Source organism: Polistes fuscatus, unplaced genomic scaffold (genome assembly GCF_010416935.1).
Source record: "Polistes fuscatus isolate 324 unplaced genomic scaffold, CU_Pfus_HIC Scaffold49, whole genome shotgun sequence".
Taxonomy (NCBI): Eukaryota; Metazoa; Arthropoda; class Insecta; order Hymenoptera; family Vespidae; genus Polistes; species Polistes fuscatus.
In genome coordinates, this window is record NW_025113128.1 from 108281 (window position 1) to 124302 (window position 16022).

Genomic DNA, 16022 nt, shown 5'->3' on the forward strand with positions numbered 1-16022 from the left:
AAATACGCAGCTCAAAGTGTGCTTCTTCGCAAAAAGTGGGCAGTCAACGACGCACGTTTAACGTCGGACAACGCAGCGTTCAAAGGTTTAAGCAAAATGTTGTCAAGCTACTTATACTTTTTAGTTTAGGAAATGATTATAAAAGTCGACTAAACCACACCTTGAGACGATCTATGAAAAGTTTAAAAATAACAGCTAGGCAAACGGTATGTATACTGTGCTTACTATTACGTGAGGTGTGGACGTCGAATAAATATAAGGTTACACGAAATATTCAAAAATAATAATTTTATAGGTAAATTTGTACACCGTGAAATCATTTTAAATTAGCTATAAGGAATACACGAAATAAGCAGCAAGTCGTTTAGAGTTGTTGATAGGCCTCAGCGAAAAAAGCATTGAGCGTAAAGGGTTCAAATGTGGTCAAATGGTTCTTATTACTTAATTCTCATTATAGTATTCAAAGATATTTGTCTTCTAGTATCTATGTGTTCAGATACTTTGAAGCTTTGAGAATCGATAGCTATTTATTTTCTATATCGTATGCTATTATAGGATAGTATAATCCCATGGTGTTTATGTGTTCACTTTAATTAGCATTAAGAAGACAAATAAATAATTCATAATAAATTGTTTGATGTCCAGCCATTTTTTATTTAACATTATATTTGTCACTTTTAATTTTTGATTTCCGATAATCAAAACCGCCGAAATCGATCTCACCGGCAAGCGCCTTTTTTCAGAGGACGTTTGGGAAGTCATCTACAGGAGCGGTGTGCAAATTAATATTTTTACATGATCGACGCGCTATTGCATTCTAGAAAGTAGGCTCTATTTGAATTACCATCACTTGCAATTGATAAATAAAAAGTTTTTTGAGCCTCGCAACTGCGTATAACCCCTTAAACCTTTGATCGCTGCGTTGTCCGACGTTAAACGTGTGTCGTTGACTGCCCACTCTTTACGAAGAAGCACACAGTGAGCTGCGTATTTTTTACGAAAGAGTGCAAGTTAAGCAAACTGAATTTTCATTGCAAAATGAAAATAAAATGGTTTTGTCAGATCCCACATATGCGTAACTAGTCTAAATTGAATGTTTATGTGAGAACGAATATATGCGTCAAAACGCTTAAAAGGTCAATCGATAATTTCATTTAACTCGCTATAATTCGATAAGTAGCTTCATTTGTAAAAATATTTATTAATTAGTGATAAATTAGTTTAATAATTAATTATAAGCGGTGTTTAGTGTCTCCTGAACGGACGTAGGTAATTAAGTTCTTTATCTTCTTCATTTCTTGCTTACTAATTATTGCTATTACTGCTATTACTGCTATTTGATAAACGAATATATTGTATTCGTAATCCAAACACATTGTCACTAATTATAGCAGTAAAATCTGGAATCATTTTGAAGCGAATGTAAACTTGTTTAATGCTCGAAATAAATGAAATATGATCGATGTTATTTATTATATGATGTAATCATAATGTAATCATGACATTTAGTGTGACCTACACTTTAGTATTACAACAATAATTACATAGATTAAACATATTAAACGAATCTCTACTAATATATTAGACTACACTTCTTTTAACTTGTTTCTGTCGATTACATTTTTATCTCATGATTTTAATCACGTAACCCATAGGTCGCAAGTATTGATATAACGTATATAGCACTCAGCGCACATAGAACATTTCTGCAGTGTGAACTAAGTGCCAGATTGGAAATCTTCTGTGAATATGAGTTGATGTTAGACAACACGATACAGCACTCTCTTTGAATATTATTTCAATTTAAAAATTCATTTTCTATTTTTTCCTTTTGATCACTATGGATATCGTACATAGAAAGTGTTCATTTTTAATTGCATTTGGCTGTAAGTAATACAATTACATTATATTATTTTATATTTCCCAAAATTTTAACTATATCTGAAAGATATTAATTTTTCATACGATTAGCAATAATTTTCATATTACCAAAATTAGATGTCCTCGACACCTCTTCTATGCCTTAATTTACAAAAAAGAAATAGATATCAAAATACGTCCCGTTTCATGCTATGCAAGTTTCGTATGAATCATTTTTCGTATTATTATTATACTAATAACAGAGATATTAGAGCCGAACAGAGTAATTATCTTTGGATGCGAATAACACGAGAAAAAATGATCGAAATACCATGTTCATATAAGTTATTTTAATTCGTTGCTTCGTACACTATATAAATATCATGAAATTATAATTAATTCTTTTTATGGAAATTTATATATTAAAAAAAAATTTGTTCCTTGTATAAAATATAAACGTATCTAATGTAAATCTGTAACTAATATCTAAACTGTACCTAAATTTTATTACATACTTACATATTGAAATTTTATCAGGTTATAATGCCATAAATATTTTACAATAAATGACTTTCTCTGTTATAAAATTTTTTTTTATTTATTTAATTATATTTTTTTCTTGTATTTTTAATGTTTTAATCATTAAACGATAAATATTAAGACACGCTTTATATATAGATAAGTGTTAGATACACGATAACGTTACAATAACATCCGCAAACTTTCTTGAAAGAGATTATCAAGCATTGAGAAGAATCAAAAACGTCACTTATACGAAAACTTGATTTATAAGGAAATTATAATTTTCATAATATGTTGATTTATTTTCAAGATTGTTTACACTTCATATCTATATATAAATCAAATTAATTAAAAAAAAATCTAGTAATATACCGAATCTAACAAACAACGCATATCGGTATATATGTATGTAAAAGAAACTTCTTTTTCATATCATGAAAATTAAATGTAGTTTTAGTCGATAAAACAAACATAATATGTATAGAACATAATAGATTAATAATTGATTTAATGTACGATTACACGACGTCTCTCTTTCCAAGAAATCTGAAACCAGTTTTATGTGAGGATTATTAAACGTCCGCAAACTAAAAGAAAAATATTATTTATTGGAAACGAAAAAAACAAGTATAATGATAAGATCAATTGAAAACAGTAATGTTGAACTCGTGACCAATGCGATAATCTACGAACTTATAGTAAAAAAATTGTTTTATTTTTTAAAAGCTTTTATTTGTTACTGTGTATGGTTCTTGTTGTTAAAAGCTTTTATTTGTTCTGTGTATGGTAGGAAACTTACTTGATTAATAACAAAAAAGTTAAACAATTGGTTTCAATTCATAGATTTCTTGACATTTGTACCTCCTTCAATCGTGGCGGTACAAACAAATGTTTGTACAGTGCCTCCCCAACCTGCAAATGGTTATCGACAATTATATAAATTGCAATGTCAATCGCAAAAAAGCAATTGCGACGTGCGGGAAGGTACAAAATTACCAGCTTTGTCTCATTTAATTTATACCTGCAATCCTGGATACAAAATAAGCAATTCCAGTGATGTATTTTGTGATCCAGAAGGAAACTGGTTAAATATTCCAGTTTGCACTGGTAAGATTTCAAATTTAACTATCATTATGCCAAATTATACGTCGATATGTATTTGCAATGATTTTGTTCACCTTTTCAATTATTTCCAAAATGATTGTTTCATCATTTTAGAAATACGTTGCCAATCATTGGCTTCAGCATCAACAGAGGCTGATTGTAAATTAAATGGTCAATGGGTATCTTGCGAATCTACTGTTTTACCTGGAACCACAGCAAAGTTGAATTGTCGCAACAGTTATCAGGAAGTTGGAAATTTTTTATCAAAACAAAGGAATCAAGTTATATGTAATAATATAGGCCAATGGGAACCACAACCAATACAATGTTTTCCAAGTATGCTATTTATTACTGTTTATTTTGTGGTTTACAGGATGACTTTTTCAAACTTGTATTGTGAAAATGAAGCCTTCTTTTACAATAATCAAAATATATCAAAGTTAGATTACTTAAAACATTGAAGTCTTCAAATCAACTAGAAGAATTTAGACCTGTGTGGACGTATTTCTAACCTCTTAAGCACGATAGCTTACGATATAACAGCTTATATCTCAACTTTATTTCCTAGATACAGCGCACTTTGTTGCGGATGGCATAAAAATCGTTTATGATTATTTTCACTACACACATGCACACAATATTACATAGGAATATAATATAAAATGAATATATGGTTTTATTATACAGTTTTACGTAACATCTCTCCCGAATCAAATGACAAAAAAGTAAAGAACGTTTAATATGTTACTACAAAAGTATACCATTCTAATAGACACCTTTCAAGAAATCCACTAGAGAAAACCATTTGTAGGCAAACAGGGTTTAAAAGATTAAATACTGTTATAGAATATTTAAAGAAAGTTTATTGTATATACTTTATTAGAATTCAGCATGCTAGGAAAAATTTCTTAAATTTATTTATGCAACGATATTTTATAGTTAACATCAAAATATTACTGAAAATTATAGTTATTAGGTCTCCAGTAGAATGTGTAGCAAATTTCAATTTAATTGTGTTAAATGTTATTTATCTATGACATATTTAATTCATCTTTAATAATTTTAATTAAGCTATTTATTTTATGCAAAATTTGCAGTAAAACTATTTGGTATTAACAATTACACTATTTTAATGAATCAGATATGAGCCACATTAATTCTATACTTATAATATAGTATATAGTATTTATATAGTATAATTCACATTTATATATATATATATATATACTAAATTTTTACATGATTTATACTATCAGTTAATCCATTTTTCAACTATTTGAGTATAACTAATATTATATCCATCGCTACATGTTATAAAAGTGTAACAGCTTACTAACGCCAGTTACTCAAGTTACTCATATGTATAACTTAATTATATTTGTTAGTAATTATATTTAGTAATAGTCAAAATTAAATAATTTTCTAACTACATATAATAAAACTTGATAATTTAAAGTTTAATATTGATAACTATGTCTTGTAAAATATTATATGATACGACGTATTATTTACTACAATATTATTAAAAAGTAATAACATTTAAATAATAATTAAGTAACATTTATTCGAATTATTCATAATAATGTTCGTTTTCTTACATGTTTTAGAATGCGGCGTAATTCCTCCAAAATCAAAACCTCTAATTATAGGCGGCGATATTACTGACATCTCTCAATTTCCATGGCACGCTACTTTATACCGAGAAAAAAGTCAAAACGGATCGAAGGATTTCATATGCGGAGCAACATTAATAAAAGAAAAATTTCTTCTTACCGCAGCGCATTGCGTCTACGACGAAACGATTCAATCGATAAACAACCCAAATAAATATTATATAGCAATTGGAAATGTTTATCGTGACTATGATTCTAAACAGCACGAAAAACGATTCGTTAAAAAGGCCAGAGTATGGAAAATACAATAAAGCCAAATTTTTCTTCAAATAAAATGAATTATTTAACAAAGAAATGATGTGTACGCTGTTTATATATTAATTATGGTAAAGTTAATAATTTTGTCTTTTTTAAGGTGAAAGGCATTTATGTTCCTTGTAATTATTTGGGCTTTGAAGGAAATTATGCTTGGGACATAGCTATTTTGGAAATCGATCGGCCATTTGTATTGTCATCTTCGTTATTACCGGCATGTTTAAATGATGATGTAATTGAGTCTGGATTAGGGGTAACTTCAGGATTTGGAAGAACTGCTTTAGGATCATCTAGTTTTATTCTAAAATCTGTGTCATTGCCCTATGTTCCACTTAGCCAATGCAAATCTTCCAAAAATTCTCTTGAATCTGAGAAACTCATAACAATGGATAAATTTTGTGCTGGTTACACGAATGGTTAGTATAGAATCAAAATTAATATGGGAAAATAAACATATTTAAAAATTATACCTACCAATTATTATTTGTATTTTAGGAACAGCTGTCTGCGATGGTGACAGCGGAGGAGGATTGGTATTTCAAAGTGGAAATTTATGGTTTCTAAGAGGAATCATTAGTCTCTCTTTAGATTATATACCATCTGGTGGTACAGTGATTTGTGATAGTCATTCGTATACTCTTTACACGCGTATATCCAATCATATAAAGTGGATCCAAGATACACTTTTCCAATTAGAAACATCTAAATCACTTCCCGCATGTCGTGACTCAACTATAACAAATATGACTTCTAGTCCTGCTGAATTAATTCCAACTTCTACAAGCACTATCACATCTTCCCCATTGATTCGAAATACAACTGTTTGTACGGTACCTCCCAATCCTGCGAACGGTTATCGTCTATTGCACAAATCTTATTGCCAAACACAAGAAGACTGTGCTGTGGAGGAAGGTGTAGAATTAGTTAGCGGTTCTCATCTGATTTACACCTGTAATCAGGGATACGAATTAAGCGGTATCAGTGATGTATTATGTAGTTCAGAAGGAAAATGGATAAATATTCCTGTTTGTACTGGTAAGATTTGCATTTTAAGTTTTATTATTACAAGGAATATTTCAATATTGCTTTTATTATACTATATTGTCTGTAATATTTTGAATTAATTTTTACGTGGATGTGTAATTGTAATTATTGTAGAAATACGCTGTAAATCTTTGGCTTCCCGAACGATATTTGCCGATTGTAAATATAACGACGTATGGACGTCTTGTGAAACTGACGTTTTACCAGGAACCATAATAAAAATCAGTTGTAAACCCGGTTATAATAAATATCCGAGAGTACAAGCGGATAACAAGATGGAACTTATTTGTAAAAAAGGAGGTTATTGGTCAGAAGACCCAATGGAATGTCTTCCAATACCATTAAGAAGTTTGTGGGAAACGGCCGACCAAGAGTGGTAATTCCAACTGGAAGTTTGTGGTTTTTGCAGTATCGTTAATACGTATCTTGGTGCAGTATGGTGCAATGATACAAGAACTTGTTATTTAAATGCTCTTTATACAAGTATTTACAATCATTTTCCACGAAGTAATTCATAAATAATACACTATGATGGCCATCTTCTTGTATAAAAGAATTAATTTTTAAATAATAATCAGTTACTATTTAATTAATGAACACTATATAATTTTACAAATGAAAAACAAAACACGTTTCACAGTAAAACAAGAAATCCAATTTTTGAATGAATTTGAGCCAATATAATATTCTATCTACACAAAAAATACTATACATTATTTATTATAAAAAATTGTAATATTGCATTAGGGGTAATATGCACACAAATTCTATTTCTAAATGAATTTTTCCAAACAAAAAAATTTTCATTATTAAATATAATTTATTATTCAATTTAACTGATAAAATCAATTAACGAAACAATGGAACTTGTAAAAAAACCCTACGCAACACAGTAAAATAAGTCCCAACAAAACACTTGAACTAACATGATGCGCCCAGGGGTTTTTATTCTCAGACTTTTGTCAAATCTATCACGTTTGTAATCGTCCATGAAAATATGCATTGTACTTTAAAAAATAAAAATAAGATCTCCAACCGTTTGCGAAAAAACAAGGGTAGAAATTTCACAAAAATTCCTATGTTCACTGATTTCTTTTCTTTCGAGTTGAATTCTCGAAAGAGAAAACAATTTTTCCTTGATATTTTTGTTTCATTTTTCTAGAAAGTATGTTATATTTGTTGAACGACCGACGCCTGGATAGTCCACTGAAAAAGGGGCAAAAATCCTGAATTTTTGGTAAGGTCCTGATTTTTTGACGATGCTGAATCGATTGGTGCTAATTTTATTGTAATCTGATACCGGGTTCTTGAGAAAAAGGTAAAAAAATAGGTGGTGTCGCCGGACGGCAAGAAAATTTTAATATAAATTTATTAAGAAAATTAGAAAGAATTATTGATTCTTTTTTATTCAAGGTTCATTATTTTTGACAATAAATAAAAAACAGCATGCCATAAGGATCAAGATTCGATTTAAAAACGCCGCGCTTATACGCCGATATATATAGATATACAGAACGCTCGACACTCGACGGCCAAAACGAAAAATGCTTGCTACCGAAAGAAAAAATCTTATACACAACGCTCAACTATCGATGGCCAGGACAAAAAATACTCGTTATCGCCTAAACAAATAGAAAGGGAGAAATATCGGTTTGTTCTCTCACTCGCACTCGCATTCAAGGCCGAGAGTCCCGAAGATTGCTGAAGATCCTTCGTTTATGGATTAGTACACACGGACGCTCGCGCGCACACTAGCCCGCTCGCGTGTAAAAGCAGACTGAGAGGCGGGACTAACCCCACTCTTACAATTATCTTTTACCATCTTTTTCTCGCTTATTTTTGCAGATACGAAGATAAACCATAGAACATTTTTTACGTATTTTTGAATTCTCTACAACTTTTGTTTAAAACTTTTTTCTATTAAATGCCTTGATTCTAAGATAAGGTCATATTTTATCCTTTTTTACCCTTTTTCTCAAAAACTCGGGGTCCTATTGCAAAGAAATTAGAACCATTCGATTCAGAGTCGTCGAGTTACCCTTAGATCAATTTTCTCCACTGTTAGCCGAAATTCAGAAATTTGACCCTATTGAGTGGACTATTAGGAGTGCCAGGGGATCATCGCTACGTCCTAAGTTTGTAGCTACATGTTGCTTCAAATTGCTTCAGATTGATAGTACTCGGTAGGCGAAATCACGCACAGGTGATCCGCACAGTTCAAATTATTACATATCAGCTAGCAATAAAGATCAGAGGTTTCTGTTAGTAACGAATAACGAAATTCGGGCAGATAGTGAAATAGGGTCCAAGCGCCACACTAATCCGCTATTGAACGAGTATTAAATATATTGTCAATACATTATATTGAAGTGTATTATTTTGAATCAACTCCTTCCGCCCTTACAACGTGGAAGTGAAAGAGGATAAGGTCCGTTTTCAATCAGAGTGAGAAAGCGCGTGCACGAGAGCGTGCACTATACGGAAGTGAGAATCAGTACGACCGTACAACCTAACAAATTTATTTAATATTCAAAGTACGTTAATAAGTATGTAATACTTAAACCAGTACATATATATTTAAATAATCTGAAATATAAAGAAAGTGTAATAGAGTATTAAAATAATTGTTAATTATTCAATAGAAGTGTCTATTGTTGTTTAAAAGTTCGGAGTATATGATGTATTTATCATCCTTCTCGAAATCCACTGTTAAACTGATTCATTGTCCTCTATAAAATCTCTTTTGTTAAAAGTTATTTATATGACTTTCCGAATGTTGAGCATGTGTATAACAGGAATAATATACCTAATAAATAGGATTTTCTTTTTTCGGGAAGTCATACAAACAACTTTGAATAAAAGAACTTTCACAGAAGACAACAGGCCAGTCTGAAGGTAAATTTCGAACAGAACGCTACATACATCTTATACTACGTGCTTTTAAACAACAATATACATTACCTTCGATTAATTAACAATTATTTTAATTACACTAACGCATTTTACTTATATTTAAGCTTGTTTTAACGCATATATATTGTTTGAAACATTACACATATCTATTTTTTTAACGTGCTTTAAATATTAATTAATTTCGATCTGATATACTTTTCGATGAAAATTTTATGCCACCCTTTTGAAATTATCACTGTGCAGATACATTAAAACAAATATACCTTTGTTGAAGCAATTACATAAAAAAAAATAAAATCAGAACGTTATAATCTTAAATTTAATTTATTTCGAATATTATTCTCGTTATAACATGCGCAACTCTCGGTAAGTCACATAATATTTAATAAAAGAAATTTCATAGAGGACAATGACCCAGTTCGACGGTAGATTTCGAAGGGGACGGTACATAGATCATATATTCCAAGCTTTTAGAGAACAATGGGCATTTCTATTGATTAATTGAGAATTATTAAAATATTTTAATGCACTCTACTTACATTACAGGAAAATTTTACCTTTTCATAGTCATCACTGCGCACGAGTGTTAAAATAATTACATAAAAATGAAGTTATTCGTCGTAAAAATACACGAGACTTAAATTTTTTCCACATAAACTGCATTTTATTAATACAGGCTCCTAACATGTACACGGGTATTTCAAATCGTTGGACTTAACAACAAATCTCTTTGAGATTTTTTTCTATTTGTGTATGTGTGTATGAAAGCCTTAAATAATTACTTTTTAAAATATACAGTCGCTTACGAAAGTATTTGAACAGTTCCTATGAAATATTTTATTGATTATAATAAGTGTATTATAGAAGACTTATTGACATATTATCAAAATTGGATGGAGGTATGACTCTTTAGATTATACAGATATAGTTTCAAGCAAATCGAAATGTATATATAATAATTATGATTTATTTCTTACAAACGTAACGATTGCTAAAGCCACAAAAGTATTTGGAAAATTGAAATTTAAAATATTACTAATAATGAAAAATATTACTTTATTCCAGAAAGAATCATCTTTGCTAATAAATTCTTTGGCGAATTTTAATCTTTTCTTCTTATTAATATCACTAATGTATGGCTTCTGTGTATCTGTAATACACTTATTATAATTATTAAAATATTTCATGGAAACTGTTCAAATACTTTCGTGAATCACTGTATGCATAAATGCATTTCTGAAAGCACATACATGTTTATATACTCAAATTTAAATATAATTATTTAAAATTCTATTACAACTGAGCGGGGGTGGTCCCGGTAGTAACTAAGATGAATTTGGGTAGATAAAAAAGGGTACTTGCAAGTTTCTATATACTTATGTATTCTTTGTCAGGACCTTTTTCATACTTTGCTTAAATAGCATTTGTCATTCTATAAAAATATCTAGGTATTAAATATAGACAATATACCTAGGGAAAGTATTTAATATTTCTCATCAAAGTATTTAATATTCTCATCTTCATATCAAGCAAATTGAACTTTTTATATTACTCTTCTATATATTATAAAAGAAAAGACATAAACTTACCACAACTGATATCAATATAAAAAAGTAAACACAATTATTATTTAGATAGAAAAGTTAACTCTATTAGATTGACAATGAGTATATGTATCGATACTGTATTCTACTAATGTTTGAAAACCTAAAAAAAGTAAGCAAATCAAATATAAATATGTTAACAAATAATGAAGAGAAAAAACACAACATACACTAAAAACCGTATCATACCACACAGAAAAACACAATCGTATTGAAAAGAAACCTCATTGCAGATATTTTTAAAACAATAGACATCCCATGACACAGAAAAACAATCATATAGAAAAGAAATTTCGTTATAGAAATCTTTAAAACAATTGACATAAGGCAGTGTAGCCATCCTTAAAGAATTAAAATAAATTGAAACAAAACAATTGACATCTCTCATGCCAACTATGAAAGTATAAATTCCCATATTCTGTAACGATATAGAAAAATTGTTATTTTAATTCTTTAAGGATGGTTACAGTGCTTTATGTCAATTGTTTTAAAAATATCTACAACGTGTTTCTATTCTATATGATTGTTTTTCTGTGGAATGTGACAAAGTTTTTAGAGTATATTGTCTTTATTCTACACGTTATTTTTTAAATATTAACAACGAACGTGTTACAAGTATACAAAAAAACTCATATATATTTTTTCTTTTCTTTTTTTTTTCTACACGAAACCATTTACCGAACAATTCTTTACCATCTAACCTACCTTATTAATTGTGTCAGAACTTTTTCACGATCAAAAATTTCCATATAAACCGTGTTTTCCGAGACTCGTACGTATTAGACGTCTTGTAGTATTTTTTGTTTGTTTTTTCAATAGTAGTGCTACGAATTCAATGGTTAAAAGCAATTATTATATATGTTATTCTCATCAACGGACATACCGCGATGAAAGTACTAGTTCTCGTCCGATCACTAAAGTCAAGCATCGCTAGAATAGCTATATTGATAATATTCGACACATAATTTAAATTTTTAAATGAAATTATTTTGTGTTAGGAGTGTTACGTTCTAACTGAGGAATATTATTAAGTAATAAAGCCATTCTGCATTGACAGAGTTTAGCCAGGATCAGGCAGGTTCATTTTTTCCAATGATTAAATAGCAATGAAGAGTAGCAAATTATATGAAAGGATTGTGTAGGGAATGAAAGAATGATGATGAATCGAGAAAATATAACAGGGTTATGAAGATTGTAAATTTCTAGAGCTTTGATTCAATAAATATTTAATAATGAAATTAGTTTCTCTCTCTTATAAAGTTTAATGCAGGCGAGAGCCATCGAATCGTTTACAATTGTGTCGGGAGTGCTTCGGCTGCTTTTGTGATCTGGATCTCCACCAATTTATGCAATTTTACTTTGAGATTCAAAGTTGTAACGAAATAAAGTCAAAATTAAAGATAGAAAGACCAATAAAGTGGACGTTAACACTCAAGAAAAACGATAATCGTAAAGTAATAATCACGATAACGAGACGACTCAAGAAAATGGTAATTAGGTAATGATCAATAGTAATGTTAATACTCCAGAAAAATTTTAATTAGGTAATAATCGCGAGGGCGATACCTTCTGAGTTTATATAGGCCAAAGGGCCTTTTATGGAGGGGGTGGTACTAGTCCCACTCTTCGACGCAAGTCAGCCCAAGCCTTCTCGATGCATTATCGCTTTCAGAACATTCTTACGTACACATAGATCTTGCGTACACATGATTCTTCTTATAATCATATAATCATTCGTACACTGCCCTTCAATATTTCGATCGCTTATTAATATAATCTTTTCTTCCAAAATCCAAATCTTAATTATTTATCGTTTAGTAATGTTTCCATAATTTCTCCCTCAGGTTAATTAGTATCATACAGGTATTTAAGGGGTTATACGCAGTTAGGATTTTCAAAAAATCGATTTTTTTTTTTTGCATTTTCGGAATGTACATATATTTAAGTATATTCTCTGAAAATTTCAAATCGATCCGACAAATATTCTTCACTTCATGTAAGCTGCAAACAAAAATTTTTAACTATGTGTAAACGTCTCTTTGAAACTTTAAACGCATTTTTCTCAAAACGGTATTTTCAAAGTCGGTGATCTCAATTTTCAAAAACGGCTTAACCGATCGGTTTCAAATTTTTACACAATCTTCTTAGATATATTCCTCAGGTATTATATAAGGAATAATTTTTAAAAAATTTATTACTATTTTTTGTAACAATTTAGAGCGAAAATTTTAGTCAAAAACAACAACTTTTTTTCAAATAGACGCCATTTTGTCAAAAATCAAATTTTGATTATCCTTGGTTTTAATACCTGCATTAATCTATCCTTTAAAAGAATTCACTATATTTTTTAATTTCAAATAATCCAAAACGCCAAAATGAAGATCACCGCCAAACGTCTTTTTTTAGGGACGTTCAGGAAATCATCTACAGGAGCGGTGCAGATTAATTTTTAAAAGAATTCACTATATTTTTTAATTTCAATAATCCAAACCGCCAAAATGAAGATCACCGCCAAACGTCTTTTTTTAGAGGACGTTCAGGAAATCATCTACAGGAGCGGTGCAGATTAATATTTTTACAAATCGACGCGCTATTGTATTCTCAAAAGTTCACTCTATTTGAATTACCAACAATTTTTTTGAGAAATAAAAACTTTCTAGAAAAAATTCATGAAAATACGTCTTTTTCGAGCCTCGCAACTGCGTATAACCCCTTAAATGCGCTTTCGTGACATCTTAGATATTAAAGAACTATGATTATATCGTTTTCATAACGCTTCCCCTTAAATTAATTCAAGACAATATAAATCAGGTTTCTCTTCCAGGTTTATTTGTGTTATTACAGGTATTAGATGTGTTTTCGGTTTTCCTAGATACCGAAGAATCGTGGTTAATAATTATTTCTTTAACGATCGGTTTTAAGATGTTATCGTTAATTTATTGTTAAGTCTTAGGTGACCTAGCATACGCGATGGTCTCATCTGCTTTTCATACGGTGACAAATTTTAAGTAGGAACTTTATTTTAAATGAACGCGCTCCAACGCCTATGTCTCGTAAGATTTTATGGCTCGCAATGACGTCTTTGCGAGGATAGGAGAACGCTGGTGGGCTCCGACCATTTGTCTCCCCGGCCTTTTTTTGTTAAGCATGCTTAACTCTGATTTCAACGTTCTCCGATCCTCCCAGTCGCATATCCTGCAGTCCTTTTATCTTTACTCGTGTTATAAGCCAATGGTCAAGAGTGGGGGCAACGTAAAGTTCGTCAGGTTTCCTAGAAAACTTCTCATGATTTATTATTTCGTTCAACCAATACTATTTTCTAAAAGCTTCTTCGCCCAGTAGGTCAGTTTATGCAGTTGAGTTGATTTTAGCCGCCATTTGGACTATGGTGTTGACCAACAAATCGCAAGAATCGAAGTTTTACGATCCCTCACAGGTGCCATCGGTCGTTAGACTGGATGACGGAGCGAGTAGGTTTACCATTAACTCTTAGTCCGAATAAATTTTTCGCCGTTTCCGGAAACAAGAGTACTAGTGCAATGTATGTCGTTGTATTTTTGCGTAGATGGTCCGACTAAGTATTCGGCAAGTCCGTTGTGTACTGTTGAGGGGTAGAAATGCGTCCCGTAGTCGTAGACCATTCGAGTGTTTACAATCTCAAATCGTATTACGGGTATTGGTATATTTTTGGTGATTTGCAATAATTTGATATATCCCCCGTCGTGGTAGTTTAGCACTGGTTCAGGTTACATCGCTGACGTCGTCTAGGAAGACCGTGAAGACGTTAATTGCGCCGTTGTTGCAGTTAAAGCCAATGAAAGTTTTTGCGAGACTTATTTTTATCGTTAATATAAAATACAGAGAGATCATTTTTCATTGAAATTTTGTGAATATTTTCTCTTACAAAAGCAAAGTTTATCCCAGAAGTAATACTAATTAAGTCATAATACTAATTTATTGTATCGTTTTAGCCTATCTATATGAACCTTTCTAGTTTTTCCTTTTCCGGTATCTATCATCGCGTTGTTGTTCTCTAGTAGTTCTAGTAATTTAAAGGGGTTGTTATACGTGTTTTCAAATTTGCTCTGCCTTACTGCCAATAGAAAAACGTCACCTCCGATTTTAAAATTTTTTTCTACTACCTTCTTGTCGTAATAATTTTTACTTTTAATTTTAGCTTTTCTAAATTCTCTCGTGCAATAGTTTGTAGTCTGTTCATTTCATCGTATTGATCGTTTAAGTATTGAACGTAAGTAACATCTACATCTTCATCTATACGAGCGGAAGAAGACGGTAAACGGGCAAGTTTAGCAAATACTAACTCATATAGCGTGTGCTTTGTTCCTCCATGTACACTGGTATTATAAGAGAACATTCTTGGATTAAATCACGCGTTCCAATCATTACCCTTACTATTTTATTTATTTTTATTTATTTATTTCTTACTCCGTCACTTTTGGGTATAGAGGGCTTCCGTTACATTCTTTCTTTCTACAATAACATAAAATAATATTTGTTCTAGCTATAAACTTACACTTTCAATTCGCCAACTTATATAAATTATACTACAAACATAACAATTGATAAAAAAATTCAAATCAATAACTGACTCTCTATATAATTATCTTAACACTCTTCTCTCAAGCCTTCTCTGATTCCCTTCTATTTCTAATTATTCTTTTAAGTATTTCTATTTCTTTGCATCCTGACTTAGTATCTTTTCAATTCTTCTTCACTCCTCCTTATTTCACATGTCTTCAATACGTGCATGTGATCTTCCCCCCGTTCTTTGCACAATCTACATCTTTTCTCATCTTCTCCTTTTCAAATATTCTCTGCTTTTATATTCATTTCTGCACCTGATCTTTGCTATTATTTTCCTATCTTTCCTTGGCATATCCTTTTTCAAATACTCTAGTTCTTCCTCTGTTTTATATATTTGTATACTGTGTTAAATTTTGAGTTCTCTATCTTTTTTATTCTCTCTTCCTTGTTTTTCCTTTCTTGTCAATAATATTTTTTCTCTCAACTCTTTTTTAAATTTCAT

The 16022-nt window shown here is 30.6% G+C and overlaps 1 protein-coding gene across 1 annotated transcript; it reads left to right on the top strand.

Moving 5' to 3' along the window:
• Window positions 1-1724: 1724 nt before the first annotated feature.
• LOC122521800 (clotting factor C-like) lies at window positions 1725-7531 on the top strand. Its single transcript, XM_043642537.1, has 7 exons — window positions 1725-1886; window positions 3226-3489; window positions 3601-3822; window positions 5094-5392; window positions 5515-5830; window positions 5910-6449; window positions 6573-7531. Exons 1-7 carry the CDS (start codon window positions 1841-1843, stop codon window positions 6836-6838), a joined length of 1953 nt encoding a protein of 650 aa, XP_043498472.1. The 5' UTR covers window positions 1725-1840; the 3' UTR covers window positions 6839-7531.
• The last annotated feature ends 8491 nt before the right edge of the window (window positions 7532-16022 follow it).